This window comes from Lutra lutra, chromosome 2 (genome assembly GCF_902655055.1).
Source record: "Lutra lutra chromosome 2, mLutLut1.2, whole genome shotgun sequence".
Lineage (NCBI taxonomy): Eukaryota > Metazoa > Chordata > Mammalia > Carnivora > Mustelidae > Lutra > Lutra lutra.
This window is the reverse complement of record NC_062279.1, coordinates 207,486,270-207,511,690: the sequence shown is the minus strand read 5'-3', so window position 1 is coordinate 207,511,690 and position 25,421 is coordinate 207,486,270. Positions and strand designations below refer to the sequence as shown.

At 38.9% G+C, this 25,421-nt stretch overlaps 1 protein-coding gene across 2 annotated transcripts in view; it reads left to right on the top strand.

Moving 5' to 3' along the window:
* The window catches only part of ANTXR2 (ANTXR cell adhesion molecule 2), a 150,154-nt gene that overhangs the window by 33,695 nt on the left and 91,038 nt on the right, over positions 1-25,421 (top strand). For both annotated transcript variants that reach the window (XM_047719646.1, XM_047719647.1), the window contains exons 8-11: positions 6,513-6,573; positions 8,772-8,870; positions 10,935-11,004; positions 22,661-22,739. In XM_047719646.1, the coding sequence (XP_047575602.1) occupies positions 6,513-6,573; positions 8,772-8,870; positions 10,935-11,004; positions 22,661-22,739 (309 nt within the window). The remainder of the gene's footprint in view (positions 1-6,512; positions 6,574-8,771; positions 8,871-10,934; positions 11,005-22,660; positions 22,740-25,421) is intronic.

The following is a 25,421-nucleotide window of genomic DNA, read 5'->3' as shown; positions in this document are numbered from 1 at the left end:
CTCTCCTGGAGTTCGCACCTTCATCTGACACCCAGCCGTGCCCTGCGGGTCCAACTATAGGTTAAAAAGTTTTCAGAGACTGCGTGGTTCACAAATAGCATAAGAGGGAAAGAAAGCAAGGGAAGAACAGCAGAGGAGCAGACCTCCCTCAGGCAGGCATGGAAGCCCACCTCGTTTTCCAGTGTGCGCATCCCATTTAAAAAAAAAATAAGATTAAAAAAAAAATTATTTGACAAAGAAAGAGAGAATGACACAAGCAGTGGGGAGGGGCAGGCAGAGGCAGAGGGAAAAGCAGGCTCCCTGCTGAGCAAGGAACCCGATGTGGGGCTCGATCCCAGGACCCCGGGATCATGATCTGAGCCGAAGGCAGACGCCTAGCTGACTGAGCTACCCAGGCACACTTGGGTATCCCATTCTAGAAAACATTTTCCCTCATGCTGCTTGCGTTTCTTGCTTGACTGAATAGTTATGCTGTCAGAATTTCCATGCATAGGGATTTTCGTGGTCTAAAAACTTTCTCTTAAGGGTATAACCCTGTTGGGTTGTTTGAAGAGTCATCATTTCATATATTTGCACTCATATATTAGTATGAAATCAGTTCATGAGATGAGAACAGCTACATTGAAATGGAATATTTTGGGCAGTAGAAAACCTGGATAATGATTGTGTTTAAAAAAGGAGTGTCTGTGTGTGTCTAGCAACCTAGGTGAGACAATGAGTGAGGGGGAGAGAAAGACTAACTTATTTCTGTATAAAAAATTCACCTAGGGGCGCCTGGGTGGCTCAGTGGGTTAAGCCACTGCCTTCGGCTCAGGTCATGATCTCAGGGTCCTGGGATCGAGCCCCGCATCTGGCTCTCTGCTCAGCAGGGAGCCTGCTTCCCTTCCTCTCTCTCTGCCTGCCTCTCTGCCTGCTTGTGATCTCTCTGTCAAATAAATAAATAAAATCTTAAAAAAAAAAATTCACCTAAAGTCTGTTCCATATCCAGAAAAAATGGAGAAAAACAAAAGAAAATGAAACAAAAAACCCCAACCTTCTGCCTTCTGGCTCCGAATATCCTTTCTGTTCCTAGGACTCAGGCAAGTTCTGGAAATGTATGAAACCTAAATGCCTTTAAATGCCATTGACATCATTGCTTTTATGAAATTAAAAAATGTGTTCAGATAACAAATTGATTTTCTAAACACAGTTTGATTGTCTTTTCCCCAGTGCTTGCTGTGCCCCCAAATCAGAGTTAGGACCTTCTGTTGTTCTAGTATAGCGTCTCTTTTAGGTTCTAGATTACTCTGAGAAGTGAAGAGTACAGTGTTTTATGTGCAAAACAAATTTGAGATAGAAAACAAGAGTAAAATAAGACAATAGAGGAAAAATTAATCAAAAGAGAGAGGGCCCTAAGCATTTGCATATCCTATATTTTACTAATTCATAAGATGATCTAAAATGTTGACTTACTTAAATCAGTGGAATTGGGATTTTTTTTTCGAAGTAGGCTTCACACCCAGCATGGAGCCCAATGCAGGACTTGAACTCACAACCCTGAGATCAAGACCTGAACAGAGATCGAGAGTCAGATGCTTGACCGATTGAGCCACCCAGGTGCTTTGGAACTGGGAATTTTAAAACAAATATATAAAAACCCCAATAAATGTAGGCGAAAGCTTAGTGACATACTTTTGAAGATAAGAAATAAGATAGATTGTGGAATGTTTCGATAGTATAAAAGGAACGTGGGCAAAGCAAGCAGATAAATTTTTAGTGGTTTGTTAGGTATTAGACTTTGTGATGGTTGGACTGTCTGTCACAAGCCTGGAGGGTAGCAGAATGCACTGGTCAGAACAGGCTTTAGAGTCAGTCAAACTTGAAGAGATCTGGCTGGGCTATTCAAAAACTAGTCGTTCTTATTTAAAAAATTAAAATTAAAAAGACCTCTCTAAAACCTCAGTTTTCTCATCTATAAAGTGGGGATTAAAAATAGTACGTATTTCATAAGACTTGAGAGGATTAACTGAAGAAATTCAGCTAACGTGCTTAGCATATTTCCTGAAACATAATTTCCCCCAAATGATAATTATTATTACCATTGTTAGAAGTCCTTTTGCATTTTTGACTCCTGATATTTGTACTAAATTTAGGAAGTTTGACTTTTAGTAAATTTGGCTTTTGTTATCCCTATTAATATTTGAGGACTTAAAAATAGGGATTAAGTAATAATGTACCGTTATTTTCATTTGTAATTATTCCTTAACACTGATATTACTTTTTGAGTGAACAGATGCTTAGGTAGTATACTTCTTTTTCATGGTGAGCATCAAGTTCTTTGCCAATTTTATATATATGTGTGTGTGTGTGTGTGTGTGTGTGTATACTTCAAAATCTCAAATGATGCAATTTTGCATCTAGTGTGTGCATGGCTTAAAGTGCCTAGTTTTATTAATAGCATTTGGCTTGTCTTTAAATTTCGTCTATGGTGCTATTAGCTCTCTCTGATGTCAACCAAGGCCGACCTTTAGTGGAAACTATTTTCCGTTTCTGTTGAGATATAATGAAGACAGATGGCAACACATATTTGAAGAAACATCCTTACAAGATGCTGTGTTGTACAATGATGGAAATGCAGAGTATGAAAGATAATGCGTCAGTTATCGTAGATGGGACACCTGATCCAATGTTCAATCAATCAATAACAGTATTTAATTTAGTAAAAATTAACTAGAGTGTTTAAAATATTTGTCCTCTCTGTCAGTTGCCATTTGGTGATGATAATTTTAATATAATAGACCTATTTTGGTATCTTGAGCATTTGACTTGTGTGCAGTTGCTTGTGCGGAGAATGGATTATAAACTATTTCATGTTTCTGGAACTGATTGTTTAAATACTTTAATGATGGAAAACTATCTGTATACAGACATTGGATTATTTTGACTTCTAGTTATTTGCCTAATATAGGGACTCTAGATGGTAAACTCTAGATGGAAAAACCAAATTTAGGATGTATTTTCTTTTTTTAAAAAGCACACACTTTCTTTTCTCTCTTCCCTCCCCACCACATTCTCTTTCCCTCTCTTTGTTTTTCATTTGGAAGTGGTTTGGGTGAACTTTGTGAAATTATGAGTTCTTGGATTTCCAGCAGTCACAATTTATTGGAGGGCTAGATGCTTTTTCACATAAATTAACTTTATTCTGCCTGATCTTTGTCACAATATGGTTGTTGACTTGCTTACTAGATAGATATTTTTAATATTCTCAATAATTCATGTAGTCTGTATTTCCTAACCATGTATCGGTTGTGCTGTGCATACAGAACAATGTGCTGGTCCCAAGAGGATTGTACAGCGTGATACCCTCTTTTTATACCAAAGAGTTTGTCTTCTAATAGAGGAGGTGATTCATATACCCAACTAATTGAACATCAGGTCCAAAGAAATTAAAAAAAAATCACCACAAACTTCAGAGAAGGGCAGGTAATGTCCTGTGGGGAATTCAGCCGGCTTCCTGCAGATGGTGATGCCACTTTCATGACTCATGGTCTACTGCTTGCCTTTCAATGAATGTGTTCCTCGAGTCACTTTTCCATTCAGTAATATCATATCTTTAAAGTTCATTTTATTGGGGCACCTGGCTGGCTCAGTGGGTTAAAGCCTCTGCCTTCAGCTCGGGTCATGATCCCAGGGTCCTGAGATCGAGCCCCGAATCGGGCTCTCTGCTCAGCAGGGAGCCTGCTTCCCCCCCCCCCGCTCTCTCTGCCTACTTGTGATCTCTCTCTGTCAAATAAATAAGTAAAATCTTTTTTTTAAACAGTTCATTTTATTAAAATAAGTACGAATATTAAACTAATGTATGTGTATTCTGAGGTATAAATGTATATTACACAATTTCTTGCAATATATAACCAATCTTTAGTTATTCTTAGTTTCTGCTTAATGTGACTTGATTTCTTTATTCTCAGAGTTGAATAGAAAATAAATTTCTAGATGATCTTGAACCTTTATTTTAAAAATGAAATTAGCTTATGGGGACTGGCTTCAGAAATGTATAGCAACAGTCCTTAAAGCGGTTTACTCTCCAGTCTTCAGGAGAGTGCCACAATAACTGATCATTTGATCTTGCTGTTGGAAATATCATTTTATTCTTGGATTCTTACCGTTTGTTTGTTTATATTTAGAGAGTGGCGGGGCGGGGGGAGAGAATCTCAAGTAGGTTCTACACCCAGAATGGAGCCCAATGTGGGGCTCGATCTCACCACCCTGAGATCAAGACCTGAGACAATCATGAGTGGAATGCTTTACCCACTGAGTCACCCAGGCACCCCTGGAACTATCATTTTAAAACTATTCAGTGGATTACATAAAATTAAAAGAGGAAGTCAAGATACACACACGTGTCTTAAATATTTTGAGATCTGATTTATTTATGGTCAATATTGCTAGGAGAGAGAAAACCAGCACAATTTTAGAAAGTCCCACTGGTCATTCTGGGTTGCATCTTCTTGGCCTTTGGAAAATCTTGTAATTTCTCCATGTACCTTATTCTAAGGAATCTTTAAAACACAGCTGTGATTTCCAGTGGATTCAAACTTTAAACCTTTCATAGTTTCTCTTGATGCTTGAAACATTTTTCAGTAATGGCGCTAGAGGTGTGCCTAAAATAATGAATAAAAAAATTGTGACCTGAAAGACATTCCTTCACAGGAGCCTCCTTAACGGGATCTGTTTTAAAATAAATTCCTTCAGACTTGCTGGCAAGTCAAATAGATGGGGAGGCTTTGTGTTTCCCTTTGACCCTTCGATTTGCACGGCTCCCTGTTCTTTTATCTCAGATTGGCCAAAGCCGAAGCTAGAATGCTCCATTTTGGTTAGTTGGAACCTTTTTAGCTCCATATTCCTTTAGCAAAACTTTTCTGTTCTGTTCCCCTCTGAGTCTTGTTACCTGTATGGTGTTAAAATATTGGGATTCTTCCCCTCCACAAGGTGCGTCAGTGTTTGACAGTGTTCCTCAGCTCTTTGCCCAATTCTTAATTAAAGTGCGGTACATTCTCCCGAGAGGAGTATTGATTATAGGAGATAAAATAGCAGGCCAAGAGGAGGTCTTTGGGCAATGGAAGGCCTTTGGGTGACTGTGGAATCCATCTCTGGTCATTCCTGAGTTTAAACAGACCTCCTCCAGAATTTCTCAGACGTAAAATTTTACTCTATTTGTTTCCCAATCACTTAACCTTCAATTGCTTTGTGAAAAGTGGATCCACTGGCGAAGGGATCTTAAAAAGTACAAGTGACCCCCCCCTTCTCCATGATGTCTCTTCAGTGACAGAAATTCCCAGCTGGGTTTTAGAGTCTGACAATTTATCCTTCTGTTATTCAAGAAAGCACGGAAAGTGTTTCTGCTTCCTTCCTTCCTGTTCCAGCTCTGAGTGGGAGAGGCTGGAGCCCACTGTCCGTCATCCGTCTTCAGCTCTGTCGAGAAAGGAATGTCTCCCAGGATCATCTGGAATTTGTCTGAATTTGATAATGTAGTGCAGAGCAGTTCTAAAAATAAAGACGGGCTTGTTGTGTCCGTTAGGAGCCATTTATTGCATCATCGTTGTTTCTCCCTTGTAGCCTTGGGCCTTGTATGGTGGTTTCTGTTTCTCGGAACAAGCTAAGAAGAGCCATTCTGTTCCTGCGCTCTGGGGATGCTGGAGTGCGGAGTCTGTGTGTTTTTTTTTTTTTTTTTTTTAAAGATTTTATTTATTTATTTGTCATAGAGAGAGAAGCGAGAGCGAGCACAGGCAGACAGAGTGGCAGGCAGAGGCAGAGGGAGAAGCAGGCTCCCCGCCAAGCAAGGAGCCCGATGTGGGACTCGATCCCAGGACGCTGGGATCATGACCTGAGCCGAAGGCAGCTGCTTAACCAACTGAGCCACCCAGGGGTCCCCGGAGTCTGTGTTTTTGAGGGTCATACTTGGCTCGTACAGGGAGACTGTGTTCCACAGCTGTAACGTTTGGTGCACATAAGGGGGATTGTCATCTGTGGGAATTGAGGCTGAGACATTGAATAGAAACGCCACAGTCAAAGAAATGTTTATTTATTGATACTCTATTGAACCTCTTAATAAAAAACATATTAAATTAGCATAATTGAGCAGGAGGTCTGATGTGCTCTCGTTTTTGCCCAACGGGGAAAGTCAGCCTAGATTTTACGGCAACCGGGAAAGTGTAGTTGTCTTTGTGTTCAAGGCTCCCAGACGTTGAGGTGAACATCTGCTTTATCTGTGCTTATCTGAATTTACTCTAATCAGATCCTTATCTGATTCCTACAGAATCTGATTCCTACTATTCCTACAGAATAGGCTTGGAATGTATACTGAAGGACAGCGCAGAAATTTTCTCAGGGCTTGAGAGCCGTGTCTATGATCGTAGATTTTCTCTGCCATCTATGAAGTTAACGGGAAGACTTTAAGATCATTAGCAATCTTATAATTCACTTTGCATGTTAGAATTTAATTCTCTACGTTGGTCTTCTTTTCTCCTTTTTAGATACTCGATCGGTCATGCACTGAAATCCTGGAATTGCGGCCTTCAAGTGTCTGTGTGGGGGGTAAGTGGTTAGAATTTAAAAATACCATGTAAGAAATTGTATTTTTTCCCCCTCGTTAAATTATATGATTTGAAACTCATGTTGGAAAGAGAATAACAAAATTAACTTTTTTGGCATCCTTTTCTGTAAGAATTTTTAAATAATTCCTTGAAATATTTCTATTTTAAATTCAAATTTTTTAAGATTGGAGTGTTATTTTAAATAATGAACATATTGTGTGACAGGCTTTTAGAATTTTCTGTATATTTAGTTCATGTTTGAGACCTTTCCTATGACAAGTAAAATAAAATATGAGGTTTTTTTCCCTTTTATCTGGTTGTACAAACAGTCTTGTATCTGTGGACTCTGAGCTGCATGCTTTGGTGACCTGGCCAAAGCACGGCTCCCACCGGCTCAGGGCACGCACAGGAGTGATGGACGGAAGGGCGGACGGTGGGGACGGCGGGAAGAAGCAGGTGGCTTTCTTAGCCGGCGCTAGAGCAAACCCAGGTTTTAGCACGCCCAAGCCATCCTTACCCAGGGAGAATGTGATACTCTCTGGCCTATTCTGTGCCTTCCTCAAGGCTGACTTGCAGTTCCTTTTAATCTAGAAAAGGAAGAGTATTGGGCCTAGTGGAAGAGGAAATGTGCTGTGTAATTTCCCACGGAGCCTCCCAACCGTTGGAGACGGTCTTAAGTTCTGTATCTTGTAGACTCCCTGTTTAACTGTCATTGGGACGTCGAAGAGGAATGTGCATTTGACCATCCCAGAGCGTCCCCTGCCTTCATGATTTTACCTGCTCTTCCTGACAACAGTTCGACAGTTTTTTCTTTCCTTTTTTTTTTAAAGATTTTTGTTTATTTATTGGACAGAGAGACACAGCGAGAGAGGAAACACAAGCAGGGGGAGTGGGAGAGGGAGAAGCAGGCTTCCTGCTGAGCAGGGAGCCTGATGCAGGGCTTGATCCCAGGACACTGGGGTCATGATCCGAGCTGAAGGCGGACGCTTAACGACTGAGCCGCGCAGGCGCCCCTCGGCAGTTTCCTAACCCCTGGCCCAGGATGATGAACTTGCGTCAGGAGTTGCCCTCGTTGACTCTGTCCCTCTGACTCGAAAGCCCTGTTTTCTTTGCTGAGTCACATCTTAAGTTTTACCTGCACTTTTTAAGTGAAATTCCTTTTATAATATACTTAATGAAGAGTGGCATAGCAATATTTTCTTCCTCAATAAATTACTGTGTGCATGTTAGATTATGGTAGATAGGAGATCATCTGAGAAGACTGAGAGGTAATCACTGTTGAAGTAGTTAACGTGCATCTTATAAGTAAACAGCAGACAGTTAAATGCTGATCAAGATATTTGATCAGTTAACTTGTGTTTCTAGCATTTTATTTTACTAACATTTAATGACAGCTCCTCCTATAGGAGTCCTGAGCAATCAGCTGAATAAACTTTCTTTAGTGACTGGCCGTAGATCGTTAATAGTCCAAAAGGCATGACCTTTGGTGAGTTATAAATTTGGATGCAACAGAATGAAACCGGTTAGTAATGTCAGGAAACCGTGAAAGAGCTCCATATGGGCTGTCAGATTAAAGAAAATACAACACACGACAGTTCTAAGAAACAGAGATCATGAATAAGTAATTTTCTTTACATTCCCATACCTTCATACCCTAGAGTAGAGAAAAACAAAGAAGCTTCTTTCCTGCTGATACTTTCCTAACCATAGAATTTGGGGAAGTTTTCCTTCTTTTCTTTTCTATTGTTTCCTTTCTCTCTTTCTCTCCCTCTCCCCCTCCCTCCCTTTCCTTCCGCTTTCCTTCCTTTTCTTCCTTTCTTTCTCTCGCCCCCCCCCCCCCGCCTCCCTCCCTTCTTTCTTTCTTTTTCTGGGTACAGAGAAGATGGGGTTAGGGGAAGTTTCTGTGGTATGTGGGAATAACTGTTAGGCTTCAATTCTTATATCCTGGTTACTATGGGAAAACACTTTGTTTAAAAAATAAAATAATGCCTTCCTATGTGGCAATAAGTGGTATCTTCCCTGAATTTCACTAGAGGGCCCAAGAAAGAAAGTTGGAAATAAAGCATGTCTTCATTGTTACTAGTAGGCTTAATACTATGAAGAAATGCATTCTGTGCATCTTGATACTTTCAAATTATGTCTTTTTTTTTTTCTTTTTTTGTAAAGCAGGGATTAAACTGTTTATTTTTCTCCTCCTAGATGAATTTCAGATTGTTTTGTCCGGAAGAGGATTCAACTTGGGCAGTCGGGACGGAAGTGTTCTCTGTACCTACACTGTGAATGAGACGTACACAAGGAGTAGGTTCCTCGTAGTCTCCTTGTTGCCTGGGTATCTGCATGACATATAAGCACCACGCGTTTTCTCTTCTTTCCAGCTGAAATCAACCATGCTCTATTTTTTAATCATAGGAGGAAGAAATGAAGTCCAGTGATAGTACAAATAGTAATGATAATTATTTTTGTTACTGAGTGATTACGGCCTTTGTTTATAACTTAAGAAATCCTGAACCCTGTCCTAAGAAACCTCATCTTACAGATAATGGTCTAATGGCGGGAAGAGTAAAATGATTTGTCTTTGGTGACATAGTCAGGAAAGGGCAGAGCAGAGAGTTGAACCCAGTTTTCCTGATCGTCCTCTGTGTGGACGTCAACTGCTGGGTTTAACTGCCTCTTTCCCCAGATTTATTTATTATCACTCTTGCCTGAAAATCCGCTCTCTTGGACTGTTCTACTGCTTATTACCTTATTTTATTCTCACTCATTTTTTTAATCTAATTTCCCAATAGTTTGCCCAGCAGCTCCTGGACATAGGCTTTTCGTCTTACGGATATTTTGTATATCTTATATTTTTAGATAGTTCACATATTTTGATCTCCAGCTCCTGCTCAGGGCTGTTTGCTGATAATTATCATATTTACACAATTAGGTTTTATTTTCCCTAATGTGGCTTTCCAAACAGCAGATGGGTATGATGTTTTGATCTCCATTGCGCAAGAAGCTCCTTCAGTAGATCCTAATATTCTGAGCACTTTGGGTCTCTTTTAAGGCACTTTTCCCTCATCGACGATTATATTGGCTTCTAAGATTTTAATTTGTAAGGCAGATGCTGGAACTCTGTGAACTCTGATAGATTTATTTTTTGAGGGGGGCATGTAAGCTTTGCTGCTTCCCTGATGGTACTGAACATCCCAGTAGTGTGGCTTTGGCTGCGCACAGCAGCCGTTCAGTGTGTGCTTGCTGAGCGGACGTGCGGAGGACCTCAGCATGGGCAAGGTCGTAATCACCTCCTGCCTCTCCTGTGAGCATCCTCATTTTGGGAAGGCAAGACAACAGTATTTGTACCAAACTCTCCAGAATAGATCCCGCAGCTGAAGAGGACAGAATATTTTTTTTTTAAAGATTTTATTTATTTATTTGACAGAGAGAGATCACAAGTAGGCAGAGAGGCAGGCAGAGAGAGAGAGAGAGAGAGAGGGAAGCAGTCTCCCTGCTAAGCAGAGCGCCCGATGCAGGACTCGATCCCAGGACCCTGAGATCATGACCTGAGCTGAAGGCAGCGGCTTAACCCACTGAACCACCCAGGCGCCCCAAGGACAGAATATTTTTATTCATCTGAATCTGAGAGTTAGTTTCACCTGCCTCCCTTTGAGTATAAGTAGATATTTGGTTGTAGTATAAGCATAGTTTTTCCTTTGCTACGTAAAATTAAGTTTATTAAAGTAAATCACTGAAGAAATAATTGGGAGTCAGATTGTGTTTCCATCCCTCACATTCTAGGATTATCCATTTGCTTATGTAACTTCTCTGAATATTTATAGGTCAGATTTTCCCCCCATATGTTATTAAAATTATTAGGGCAATTTAAGCATTTACTTTTATGAAATTTATTTATTTATTGTAAGATCCAGCTATCTTATTAAACTGAAATAAATTCAGTCTTCCTTGGATATTCATCTTGTCTCCATTGTTTTTAAATTCTGTTTTTTAAAAATATATATCATTTATCCTTCAAAGTCTAAGATATTTGAAAAACGGAGATGATGAAAATGATGAAAACAGAGATGATGAAAAACGGAGATGGAGAAGATGATAATTTTATAGTCTCTACAAATATTTGTGAATTTAGTCTAATAAAAGCCATAACTTATAATTTGCCAATACTGTATATCGATGAGCCTTATGACCTCTATTTTTTCATTTTCTTTTCCTTCTCTTTCTAGATGAGAATCTGTTCGTTTTTTTATGCTAATGTATCTAATGTTTCACCGTTGACCTGATTGCTGTTAGATTTTTCATAGTATTAATGAAACTGTGTGAGATACGTAGAGCTCTGTATGAATTCAGTGGCATTTTGTTTTCTAGGTGTTAATCCAGTAAGTGTGGACCTTAATTCTATGCTTTGTCCTGCACCTGCCCTGAATAAAGTGGGAGAGTAAGTACTTCCTTAAAAACGTTGAAAAAACATGTTAGGCTATGAATTATTAGGAAATGGTGACAAATATACATTAATTATTTTACTGCCTCTTTTTTTTATGTACAGAGTAAACATGAAATGGTAAGCTCTAGGCAAACTGTTCTGAACTACTATAACTATACATAATATACGCTTAGTAGGTTGAAAATGCTAATGTCTGCTTTATCTTGTTTCTTAAATACTGATTAAAAGGCCCTATAAATAGTTATCTGGATGGGTATGAGAACTCTTGCTACAGCCTTTAAATAATCAGAGCTGCAATCATTATTTCAAACTTCATAGAATAATACGTTTACACACGTACGTACACACATACACACACACGTGTACATTCCAAAGTGAGATTTTGATTAATTCCTATGGTATTTATTTTTATTACTTTTTAAAAAGATTTTATTTGTTTATTTGACAGAGAGGGAACACAGCAGAGGGAGGGGAGAAGCAGGCCTCTCATGGAGCAGGCAGCCCAATGTGGGGCTCCATCCCAGGACCCTGGGATCATGACCTGAGCCCAAGGCAGATGCTTAACGACTGAGCCACCCAGCCACCCCCTATGGTATTTAAATATCAATATAAAAGAGCAGGAGGAACATGGCTCAGTAAGACATACCTTGGACTAGAAAATATTTGAGCTTTAATTTGTATCCAGGTCCTGTTAATGTCTGTTTTCTCATGCTCTTTGGTATGGTAATAAACCATAATGGTAGCTGGTTAAAATAAGGGATATTTAGTTTGGAAGAAGAACTTTTATTTAAAGCACCCAAACACAGGTAATTTCACTAATAATTTAGTTTTTCTCTTTGTGATTTTTTCCCCCTCTCTTTTGTGAAGGAAATGATTGGAGACAGTTCAGATGTTCCCTAGCCCAACAGTAGGGGATACAAATATGTTTAGGATAGTAAGTAAGTTAGAGGATTACTTTATATTGATCTCGCATGTAGACTAGAGGAAAACAAAATCTGCAAGGTTCGTTAGCTTCTCTTGTTTTTTTCTGCTTCCTTCCTCAGCAGGAATGGTCCTGTTAAGGCCGGTCACTTATGTCATCCTGCATTTCAGATCCTCGATATTTTCCACTCAAAGCGAAAAATCTAATATTGCAATGTTCTACAAGGTTCTATAGGATCTGGGCCCCCTTTCTTCCAGCTTCCTTTGCCCCTTCCTTCTGTTATGGTCACGCTGGTCTCTCTGCTGTTCCTTAACCACGTTGACACGTTTCCACTCACTGTTCCTATGCTTGAAGTGCCCTTCTTCTCGTTCACTGGAACCCACTTCAAGCCTTGTTCAAATGTTACCTCCTTGGGAAATGCTTCCTGGTCACCCTCTTTAATCAATACAGTCTTCCCCCTCTTAAGTTTTGAGCTCCCTCTTCATGTCTTTCAGGGCTAATTTTTTCTCCCAGGCATTTATTTGTTTGTTCTTGAGTCTCCCTTCGTGCTAGGTTAAATTTTGTTGCTTTTGCTCTGTCTGTAACACCAACACGATGCCTGACACAGAACAGATCCATAGATGTTTGTTAGATGAGAGGATGTATGCATTTTTCTCAAATATTTTGAATTACTGGTTACATAAAAGCAAAAAGAATACCTTGGATCACTGGGGGTGGGGGCAGGGGCACACATCAGATAGGAGAAGAATGACCAGAATCTTTTTGGGGTGGCGTGCCATTTAAGAGAAGAGAAAACTATCTTGGCATTTTAATAGCAGTGATTGGATTAGGAAGACAGTTTACTTTCTTCTCCAGATCAGTTACAAAATGCAATATGCCTGTTCGTCCCGGACGTTGAATTTGTTCTCCACAGACTTTGCCCTCCGCACTCCCGTTTTGAAGAGACGACTGTAGAAAGTGCTGGTATTCTTCAGTATTTGTAGATTGGCTAAAAACCCAGGAGACGTCATTTTACAAAATTAAATAGAGCGTAATAAACATGAGGCACGAGAAGTCGTCCTTTGTTTGGCTTTGGACATTACTATTTCACCTACAAGCAACTGAGAATTTGGGGGGAAGGAGATCTAAAATAAGTATTTTTGGTCTTTTTTTTTTTTTTTTTTTTGGTATCAAGTACATTATACCACTGAGGCAAAGCATGAAAAGATTTTATTTGTTCATGTATTGGGCATTTGGGGACATCACTGTTGTTCTTCTAAGTATGTTGCAAGTAATTTGGACCTTTCCTTTGCCTTGAGTTTTCTTCAGCTACTTTCGTAGGTGATGAGCTCTCTTATGAGATTGGATTAAAATCAACACAATAAAAACAGTTTAGCCTTGTAAGGTGACTGATGCTTAATATGTTTGCCTAATTAGCTTTTGGCTAAGGATTCAAACCCATTAAGTAGCTAGTTAGTCTATGTTTCAAATAAACACATCTGGCCCAACAATGAATGAGGGTTTTTCCTGTGTGAGGGTGACAGATGTGGTGATGGTTCCCCCTGTTCTCTCACTTAAATAATTAACAACACCCCGGTGCAGTAACCCTACATAGGCAGCCTCAGAGCCAGCTGCACAGTCTCAGAGCGGGATCCGTGGACACGTGCCTCATCTCATTAGCCTGCTCTATCAGTTCCTTTCTCATCTTTATGTTACTTCCTGAATTCCATTTGGTTTGAAGATTTTTCTTTTTGAAACCTAAAGGCTCGTGAATTTCAGAATTTCAGGGTTAATGGGAAGTTGCTTTACTTGGGGAGATGGGGACAGAGAATATAGTAGTGGAGCTAGGACCACAGGTTTGCATTTGGAAATTGATCCTGTGAAGTAAACAAAGGTTAAAGGGATCTGGGCACATCTTACCCAGGTATGTCATCAGTCAGCATTCTTGAAATGGGTCTTTGAAGTACTTTCTTTGAGAGAGATCTCTGTTTATCAGATTTATTTGTTATAGGTTTCCAGATGGAGATGGATTCTTTTTTTTTTTTTAACGATTTTATTTATTTATTTGAAAGAGAGATAGCAGAAGGGAGAGTGGGAGAGATCAAGCACGGCCTGTGGGGGGGGGGGGCAGGAGGAGGGAGCAGCAGCAGGGAGAGAGAGAAGCAGACACTCCCGCTGAGCAGGGAGCCCAACGGGGGCTCTATCGGAGGACTCTGAGGTCATGACCTGAGCCCCAGGTAGATGCCTAACTGACTGAGCCACCCCGTCGCCTCTGAGATGGATGGATTCTTAGTACTTAAACAGGAGGAATGTAAAGGTGGTAGTCATGAGGTTGTTCTTTTGTATTTCTTTCACTGGACACAATTTAATTTTAAAGTGTCATATGATGAAACAGATGATCTCACCAAGAAAAATCTGTAGATTGTTGGGAAGTTTATTTCTACCAGTGGCTCCTTTGTACCAAAATGTCTCCAGTTTGAATAGGAAGGACTCGGTGAAGTGGCTTGAGTCCTTCCCCCACAGGGCATCCGCCTCCTGGCCTAACGTGCACGTGTCCCCGTCCTTGCAGGGACGGGCTCCTCCTCTGACCCTTGTGGAGTGAGACATCGACAATAGCACAGCTGCTCTGCAATAGCTGAGATCTCAAACCTGTAATTTGGCAAGAAGAACAGAGCAAATTGGGTAAATATACATAAACACATTGTGAAGAAAGAAAAACAGAACAGAATGAACCGGAGCCTTATCCTACAGCTTGTTTGATAGAGATGATTTAAGGAGGCATATGGTATAGTTAAATGTGCTTTCAAAAACATTGGCCAGAATCTTCTGGCAAATACGAAATAAATATCTAAATCAGATGAAACTGATAGTATTAGTTCTCTTAAGAGGCAGTGTGGGAAGACACTTGACAGAGTGTTTTAGTAAGAAGTGGTGGGACATTAGTGTATGTGGAAAATTTCAAGCATGTGATATTGAAGGGTCATCCAAATGAATGGTGCTGCAGACTCAGGGTTAGAGCCCGACTTGGTAATAGGATCTTGTTATTTTCTTCAATGTTGTTGTTGTTTTCAGTACAATTATTTTGCCTGGAATAAAACTGATTCATTCCACTTGTCTTTCTCGGTTAGACAAATTTTCTGTCTTTTGCACAGCTTCCCACATGAACACTTCTTTTCAAAAATATACCTATATATGGATGTGCATACAATCCCTAATACCATTATTTTAGTAGCCGGTGGTAAAACAACACCTTATTCACTCTTCTGTTCCTAATGAGGAATGAGACTAGATTTATTTATTTTTGTCACGGATACTAGGACATTAGGTATATCTTTACTCTGAATGTAAACATCAGAATCTTAGTGAGATCTAATGTGATCTCAACCTTAGTAAGGCTGAGGACTCTGTTTCTTTATTTCTCTACCCCCCACCCCAGTGTTAGAACCATTTATCTTTTCTTTCATGTGGTATATTGCTTTCTTTCTTTTTTCTTTTTAAGGATTTTATTTATTTATTTGACAGAGAGAGAGAGAGCACAACCTGGGGGAAGGGTGGAGAAAAAGGAGAAGTAGGTTCCCCATGGAGCAGGGCACTTGATTCGGGGCTCTATCCCAGGACCCTGGGATCAGGACCTGAGCTGAAAGCTCAAATGACTGAGCCACCCAGATGCCCCTATTACTTTCTGATTAGACCCATAAATGTGATCAGTTCACCTAAGCTGTTTTGCATCTCTGTCCTAAGTATTATATTTAGTTTTGGAAATTGTCTAAGAGGAACAACAATTAATTTGAACACATGGAGTGATGGCCAAAAAGATGTTGCCAATATGGAAATGTTAAATAGGGCGAAATTTAAAATACTGAAAATGATATGGTTCAGGGTGTAACACATCAGCTGTCTTCAAACATCAGCTCTGTCATGTGAAAAACAGATTTGACTTACTCTTTATTGTTCTGAGGAAAGAAGGAACGAGTGGAACGTAAAGGGAAGCACATTTCAGCTCCATGTAAGGAAGATCTTTCTAACAGAATTATTTAGTGTTTAAGTAACCAGGAGTGTTCAGAGAGGGACAGCTACATGATGAGATAGAGGATATCCTTAAAAATGTATTTAAATCCTCTTATGTAGTACTCCTAAATATTATCAATTTTTTTGCTATTACTAAGATATTTGGCATTTTTGGATGAAAGGCACTAAAAATTGAGTGATTATTCCCAAGTATATTTTCATTATTTTATTAAAACATACAAAAACAGGGGGTGCCTGGGTTGCTCAGTTGGTTAAGCCACTGCCTTCGACTCAGGTCATGATCCTAGAGTCCCGAGATCTAGACCCACATCAGGCTCCCAGCTCTGCAAGGAGTCTGCTTCTCCCCTTTCATGCTCGCTCTCATCTCTCTCTCTCTCTCTCTCAAATAAATAAATAAAATTAAATATATATATATATATATATATATATATATATATATATACAAAAACAGCTTAAAAGGGGTTATTTTCAATGTAATACTGAAAAAAAATTACAACTTTAGGCGTGATGTATGGCACATCTCTGAATATAGCTTTTTTTTTCCTTCTGAAATCTAGCAGTCTTCATGTATTAGTTTATACATTTATTGAAATATCTCAAAAATTATTTTATTCAGGAATCCTTTAACCGTTTTAAAGAAAATATCCTTAGACAAAACACTAATTTCCATATACACTCATCACTAGAAGTAGAATCTTTAAACTATTCACAAATATGAAGACTTAAAAGTAACTTTTAAAAAGGTCTGTGGACTATTTAATAGTAGCTCTCGATTTCAAAATACCTGAAGTCACCGCAGTTCTAATAACATTTTGGGTATTTGCCAGCTGGATTTTCAGTATGTGCAAATTGGAGGTAGATTATTTATTGCTTCTAGCAAATGTCTTTCACAATTTTATTTAATTTTTTCATCTTTGTTAATGGATCATAAAATGGCACTCTTTTGTTGGCTGTGCATAAAGTCAGCAGTAAGTGAATGCTTTGCCGATAGGCAACTGTGGATTGAAACGTCAACCGTATTTCACGGGGTATGGAATTTCTTAGTTCAGAGTAGCTCTGACATCTGGCACTGAGCTATTCTGTTTTGAAATTCTCCTGCATCTTTAAACATTAAATAAACTCTCTGTGACCATTAGGATTTACTGAGTTTTATTTACTTAATTATGTATCACAATACTACTTAGTAATTTTTCATGTGGGATGAATTTAGTTTTATCACTGTGGATATCAGTGACATAAAACTCACTTAAAGCAGTCTTTTTATTATGGTAAGTGGTTGAGGTTTCTTCTGTCCTACCTTTTTTTTTCTTACATGAGCTCTAGACCCAATGTGGGGCTTGGACTCAGGACCCTGAGATCAAGAGTCGTGTGCTCTAGGCACTGGGCCAGCCAGGTGCCCCTATCCTTCTACTTTGAAAAAATATTCCAAGAATGGAACAAAGATTGGATTAAGATATTTGTAAGCATTCTAAACAATGTAGAACGAATTTACAGAAAAGAATGTGGGAAGTTGTCAGTTCTCAGCCTTCTTCTCTGCCCTTACCACCCCTGCATTATGGACGGTGGGCCAGTCCCGTCTCAGAAGTTTTCCTTTGTCTTTCATGATTTCATGTCTTTCATGATTTCATGATGTCTTTCTCACCTCCCTGGCTGTTTCTCCTCAGGCTCCTCTTCTTGACTCAATTATCATTATGGTGAGATGCCTGACCATAAGTGCATCTTCTTTAAGGCTTCCTTTTCTTGATGAGGAGCTCCAGATGTCCAGACAAGATCTTTTCCTTAACTCTAAACCCACTATCCAAAGGTCCATTATCCAGATGTCTGCTGACTCACCTGGATTTTTCATGCGCACATTCAACTTGAAGTTCCCAAGATAAACGTATGAACTTCTCTTCAAACCCTCCATCTCCTGTGTTTCCCGCTCATACCACCTCACAGCAAGGTAGAAACTCCGGTCATCTTGAATGATTTCCTTCCTCCTTACCTTGTACATCCAATGAATGTCTAGTCGTTTTTATTCTAACTCCTCTATAACTCCCAATTTTCATTTTCACACCACCCTTAGTGCCACTATTTCAGTGCAATTTGACTTTGGTTCTTATCTGAAATACACCAAGATATTTGTAATTGGTCTTTCTACCAAGATATTTGTAATTGGTCTGTAGAATTTACTGCTCCAATCCATGCCCTGCTCTGTAAGAAGAATGGTATTTGTAAAACACAGTTCTGACCATATTTCTACGTTATTTAAAAACTCTTAAGACAGATTCCAAGTGTCTAAACGATGGCCTTCTGGGTTTATCAGAGTCCTTCCCCACGCAGGCCGTGTATTCTGAGTCTCCCACTCGTTGCTGCTGCCATGTTGAATGGTTTTAGTTCCCTGACTGTTCTGTGCTGTTCTGACCTTCCAGCCCGTCAAGTAGCGTTCCTCCCTCTTGGATCCCTTTCTCATCTCTTTCCCTCGTCATCTCCTAATCATTCCTTGGGATTCGTCTTTGAGTGACTCCCTGCAGGAAACCTTCGTTGATGTCCCCAGGGCAAAGCTGAGTAGTAGTGTCTCCCACCGCTGGGTCCTGTAGGAGCCCCGTGCTTCTTCCCGTTTTAGGAGTAACGAGCTCTGTTACAGTTGTTTACGTGGCTCCCTTTCATTACGGTTTAGTACCGGGTTTGGTGTGTTACCGCAGCCTTGTTACCCGCACATCCTAGCTTGGTGTGTTGGGGGCAATTTACAAATAGTTGTTTAATTCACTTAAAATAGAATGATTGAGTGATCCAGTGACCTTACTGACAAACATTTATAAACTAATTTAGAGTGCAGTTTGAGGTTTGAGGTTTAAGCACCCAACCTATGATGTTGGGTTTAATCAGATGATGCTTTGTAACAGGGAGGAAATTGAAAAATTTCTCTACAGCAGCCTGCATGATGTTTATTCACTAAGCAGCTGTCGGACAGTGTCTCTCTCTGTATTTTCCTACGGCTGTAAGTAGAACAGAAGTTCTTTAAGCGAAAAAGCGTGAGGTAATTATTTTATTGTTGCTCTGTATTCTTTGTATTATCTATGTATTTTTTAGCTTGGGTCTCAAAGATTTTATATGAAAAGCACCTTGTTATTTTAAATAATCTGTTAAATAATCAGGTGTGACAGTAATGTGGGAATACTGCTGTGTTCCAGCCACTGTGTCAAGTATTTTACATTTATTATTTTATCAAGCTCTCCTCCCCCAAACAACTCTGAAATAGGTTCAAGTATACCCATTTTACAGATGGAGGGATGCAAGGCTGAGAGTGTAGTCACTAGGCTTCAAACCCAGGACTCCTAACTCTTCAAGTCCTGGGCCAGATTTTAATTGATTCTTAGGATAAATAAAAATGAACTCTCCCCTCACTTCTCACTTCTCTATGGAATTAAATAAAGATGGCTTTCAAGCATTTTTATCCATAATAAAGTCTCTGTAACTGAAATTGTGTGGGTTCTACTGTTAGTAATACACTAACCAGAAGTAGGGGTTCCATAGGAATGAGCAATCCATAGGTACTAACACAACTGACATGAAATCTGATGGGAAACATTACGTATATTGGAGTTTGGGGGTAATGAAAGGTCAGGGTATTAGGTTTGGATCAGAGGACAGGATGGATTTATCAATCTGTGTGCCCACAAAAGAGAGGCGTAACTTTGGGCAAAGGTAGCTTTCATGGCATTGCCAGTTTTGTAAATTTAAATTATTTTAAAAATGTTTTTCTAAAGAAACAACAACATTTAAAAGCAGAACTAACTTTAATAGTGTATTTTTCATGTTCTCTTAATATCTAGTAAATACCATTCTAGTTAACCATGAGCAATATATGAATATGGTAAAAACTTGGGGGAGGGTTACTTCACTGTGGCCAATGAGAGAAATTTAAATGTAAGACTTTCATGTATTGATCAGGGATTAAGGACGTTTGGGGTAGAAGCAAAAGCGCTTTGACTACAGAGTCAGAGAAGTTCGATGTTTGGGCGGGTACCTTTGCAAGCCTGGGTTTCCTCACTTGGAAAGTGGAGGCGATGCTGCTGCCCAGCTCAGTGGGTCTTTGTGCGGGTTACATGAGAAGATGAGTGCGGTGTGTGGGGGGCTCGTAGTAGGGACTCAGTAAATCCCGTCACTGTCGGTGCCGATGTTGATGACCATGGTCAGCTCTCAAGAAGGGGAAGGTCACCTTGTTTCGGTTGAGTCCCCATGTCAGAAGAATCATCTGGGGCTTTCCATATCTGTGGAGACTTGACTCAGTTTTGTGACACTAACCACGTTTACTGAGATTCGGGAATAGTGCACAGTTGTTTCAATAACCTACAAGGTCTCATCAGCATGTATCTCTACTAGGGGAAAGGGTGAATTTATTGTAGGATGTAGCTTCTGTTCTTACTCCATTTGGATAAGCATGAACATCTTTTTTTTTTTTTTTTCTTTTTCTCCATCCAGGAGTGTTAGAATGTTTAATGTTTCCTTCATTAATTAGAGAATGGCTTTATTTCTAGTGAATTCTAAGCACCAAACTATCAACAACTTCAGTCTTATCTACCGAACTCATAAAAATTGAATCAGTAATTTACTTGCAACAATCGTATATTATTGTGAATTAGATCATCTTACCCCAAACTAAAACCATGCCTACCATGTGATATGCTTTCTGGTACGTGTTTTGAAATAGAGGAATTGGAAACCAGGAGAGATTATTTTTGGATTCAACTATGCTTCATCTTCAAAAAGGAAGAAACAAACCAAGGCACTCGTTTCTGCAGAATAAGCAATTGGGTTGCAGTTTTCTTTCTTAAATAAGCTGCTTGGCATTCTGTGGGGAACTAGTTCAAAAGTTCAAACAAGTTGATGTAAACATCTTAAGTCCTCATTCATTTCTGGAGATGCCTTAATTTTTTTTTTTTTAAACAAAATATTTTGGAGGGAATAATTTATAAGACCTGTTTTTAATAGGAGTATTCCTGAATCTTGAAGAAGAGTTCAGCTCCAAGTTTGCTAGGAGTGTCTTTCCTGATGGCTCTGTTCCTGTATGACTCCAAACTAAATATAACATTGAGAAAAAAACACATTAAGGATTTTGATTTCAGTAAGCCTGTGTGGTCTGATGGGGAGACTTCAAGATTAGTCAGAACCCTACCTCGCTTTACCACTTTAGGCAAGACAGTTAGCATTTCTGGGCCTTATGTCACCCATCTGCACAACTGTGGAACGACCACCTACGTTAAGGGCTCTTGTGAGGACTAAAGGAGATGATGTCCATGAAATGCTGAGGGGGGGGTCTTTGGCACGGAGCGGGGACTAAATAATAAGTCTCGTCTCCCCTCCCTGGCATCATAATTGAAAATTTTACTGGTGGTTGGAGATTGTTTCTCTTTTATCATAACTCTCTGCAACTAGTAGTGTTTGGCTTTCAATTCAAGGGATAGAGAAGAAATCTTCTAAATATAACAAAATTTTACCAGTTCAGAATTTCAATAATAGCTGTAGTTTTTAGCTCTTAATTCTTAGAATTTCGAATGTTTTGTGAGAGTGGGAGTGTGGCACTGTACAGAAGCTGGATTACCAGAACGTTACCTACCACTTTCTGCTTTAATGGGTGGGCAGCTTTGAAATGTTGGCACACTGATTATTATAGGATAATATACCATGTGAACTATTTTGGAAAAGGGCGGTTTCCTTAATATTTAAAAATCTCCTTTTTTTTTTTTCTCTTTTGATATCTTGTTAGAGCTTTTTTTTCCTTGTTAGAGCTATTTAGTAAAAAAGTTACCAGGGGTGCTCGGATGGCTCAGTGGGTTAAGCATCCAGACTCTTGGTTTCAGCTCAGGTCATGATATCAGGGTCCTGAGATGGAGCCCTGCACTGGGCTCTGCGCTGGTACGGAGACTGCTTCAGATTCTTTCTCTCTCCCTCTCCTCTGCCCCCTTCTCCAAAGCTTCATGAGCACTTGTTCTCTCTCTCTCTTTCTCTCTGAAAAAATAAAAATAAAAAATAAAAAAAAGTTACCAACCCCTGACTGAGTGATCCCAAATAATTACTAGAATCCGAATTAATGAAATTTAGTTATTACTGTCTTATAATTTGAAATCATATTTCAAAAATAAGAGCAATATTCTAACTCTGATGTGTCTTAGCCATGAAAAAAAATTATCCTTTCTTCTTCTACTTTTGTCAAGATATTTTAATGTCCTGGGACCCTCCACAACAAATACCTACAAGTAAATTGCATTATCTTTTTTCTTCACTTTATTTCTCTTCTATTATTACTTTTTCTATATTTTACCCTTGAATGGGTTTTTTTAAATTTCCTATTTTTTTGTTCATAATAATCTTACGATGATAGTAATATCTGAAGATTGATAAAGAAACCTAAATAAGATGTAAGGGTTTTTTTTTTTTTTCTTCCTCTTCTTCTTTTTAGGTTTTTGTGAAAACAGTCTCAGCATTTCTCTTAAGGAATTTTTTAAAGTTCCTACTTATGTTAATACTTCGATAGGAACAATTAGATCATTTAAGGAATTTGCTTCTGGCTACTAAGTAAGGACTCGATGGAAGGAAGAAAGAAAAAAGCTGGGACAACTGATCAAAAGTAGACTTTCTTGATGGTTTTGAATCATATAAGGAAATAAAAATCTCCCACAATCCTCTGGTTTTTAATATGTCTTTAATTATTGTTTTTTATTTTTCATTTTCTTTCAGAACTCTTGATGTTTCAGTGAGCTTTAATGGAGGAAAATCTGTCATCTCAAGCTCACTAATAGTCACAGCCACAGAATGTGTAAGTAAAAAGTTTGCATTAAGTTACGCTTTAAAAATGACTCCATTTGGAAATAATTATGGCTTGTCAGTGTTGTTGCGTGCTGTAGTAAGGAGGATGCAAACAGTGACACTGGAGACCGCCACAAGGAAAATGCTGTATAGAATTTATTTTAGATTGCTTCTTTTTTCTCTTTAGCCTCATTAAAAAAAATTATTAATATCATTAAAAAGATATTTTAAGACAGTATAACTTTTATTTTGATATTTATAAGATTCAAAAGTCATTTAAAAATCAAAATAAGGAAGGAGAATAATGTTCAAATGAAGCATTTCCATGAAACATTAAATGTCAAAATGGAATAATTTTTTTATGTTATGAAGGTTGAATTATTGTGCCTAAGACATTGATTATGTTTTTGAAATTATTGATGAAATTAATGATGGCCTCACATTTTGTCTATTTTAACTGTTGGTGCTTTCTAATATGAGTAAGTAATCTGATTTTGATAGCTTGATATATTTTAGTTTGGAAATCTATTTTAGTTGGGATGATTGATTTGTAGTACCTAAGATGTGGTCATTTAGAATGTAAACTTCATTGTTAAGACAGTGTTTTTCTTGTAGTTAATTTTTGGGGCTCATGGAAAGTTTTGATATTTGATTGTTGAACATGAAAACAGAAAGCGCTAAAGAGAATGAGTACATGGCTATTATTTTTATGAGTATATTATCTCTGCAAAAAAGACATTAATCAAAGCAAGCAAAAACCCTAAATTCTTGCCTTTTGAAAAACCAAAATTACAAACCTAAACATTTTCTCCTATCTTATGGTTTCATGGCTTTATATTCTGATCTTTAAATCAGAGAGACATCCTTCCTTCAAGAAACAACATAACTCAGTATCATCTGTATAGGGACAGTTGTTTTCTCTTTGTAAGAAAACATTGCAAGGAAAACAAATATCCATATGGCCCCTTGGGCCACTATGGAATTTTCTGGATTACTCTTTATCAATACCTGTGTTTCAAAAATGCTAAGTTTTTTTTCCCTCTTTTTATCTGTAATTCATGTTGCAATTTGCAGGTTTTCTGGTCTCTCAGGATGTGGTTGGGATTACAAACTTTTTGTGGTTATGTTGCTTCTCAGTGTTTAGATCACTGTAATGGCATTCTCACTCTGTCCTTCCTCTTACTCTGCACCGCTAGCCATCTTTTTTAACCTGTCTTGCATGCAAGCCGGAAAATAAGTGTTTGTATCCCATAACCACACACAGTTTTGGTGTGCAGGGATGCTGAGGTTAAGTGACTCATTTGGAATTTACAAAACACTGTACTTTTACAGAAGTCCTCCTCGGCCTTTCCGGTTCTCAGGAGAGTCCATTGTGAGTCAAGTTTGTTTGAGAGTAAGGTGGTTTTAAAAAAGGTGACATGGGTTGTGTCAGACATGGAGAGAGTGAAAGGGCAAGTTGTAATATTAAGTAAGGGGTCAAAGTAATTTTCTTGAAAAGGTGAGATTTGAGTAAAGACTTGAGGAAGGTGAGGGAGTGAGCCCTGACGACCACCTGAGGGAAGAGAGTTTACGCAGCAGGAGCAGCTAGAACAAGGCTAAGGAGACGCCATACCTGAAAAGTGTAAAGGAAGGCAACAGGGCCATGGGGCTGGAGTGGAGGTAGCTGGGGAGAGCCAGAGTCTCGAGATGAGTGGCAGGAGGAGCACAGATCATGTCGGGTTTTCTAAGCCATTTTAAGGCTTTGAGTTTTTCTTCTGAGGGAAATGGGGAACCATTGGAAGGTGACATGATATGACTTAATACTTTGAAAAGATCATTCTGGCTACTATATAAAAATAGGCTTCACACGAGGGCCAGATGGTTTTTAAGAAATCTGGAGACCGCATCCTTGGCTATTTCAGTAATCTAGGAGAGGGGAGGATGTCTCCACTGAGGAGTCAGCAGTGGAGATGGTAAGATGTGATTGGATTCAAACACATTTGAGTGCAGGGGGAGCATGTGGGATGTGTAGACAGATTAGATGTGGGTGTGAGAGAAAGACATTAAAGATAGTTCTGGACTTTTCACCTGAGCAACTACAAGGATGAGTTGCTGTCAGGTAGAGCAGTGTTTAGAAGACGACGAAGACTTCTGTTTTGGAAATGTTGAGTGAGGGATGTCTCTGTAGCCATCTCCGTGGAAGTATCATAAAAGCAGTTGTTGAATATACAAGTCTGGAATTCTAGAGGACTGGGTTGGAGATACACATTTGAGAGTTGTGTAGAGTGAAGTAATCAATGAAATTCCACGTGATTTTTACTGGAAAAAAAAAAAGGAAAAAAGAAAGTGGCTTTTCTGACCTTAAAACAGAAGGGAAAGAGTCCTAAAGGAAGTCATTTTCTGTTTGTTTGTTTTTTAATTGGAGAATAGTTAACATAGTTTTATTACTTTCTGGTGACAACATAGTGATTTGATATTCATGTACATTTTGAAATGGTAACCACAAAAGTAGTTATCATCTGTCCCTATACAGAGTTGTTACAATATTGTTGACCATGTTGACTATGTTCCTTGTGCTATGCATTACTTCTCTGTGTTTCATTTATTTTATAACTGGAAGATTGTACTTCTTAATCCCCTTCATCAATTTCATCCCTCCCTTTGGCAACCACCAGTTTGTTTTTGAGAAAGGTTTTGTATTCTTGGAGGAGTC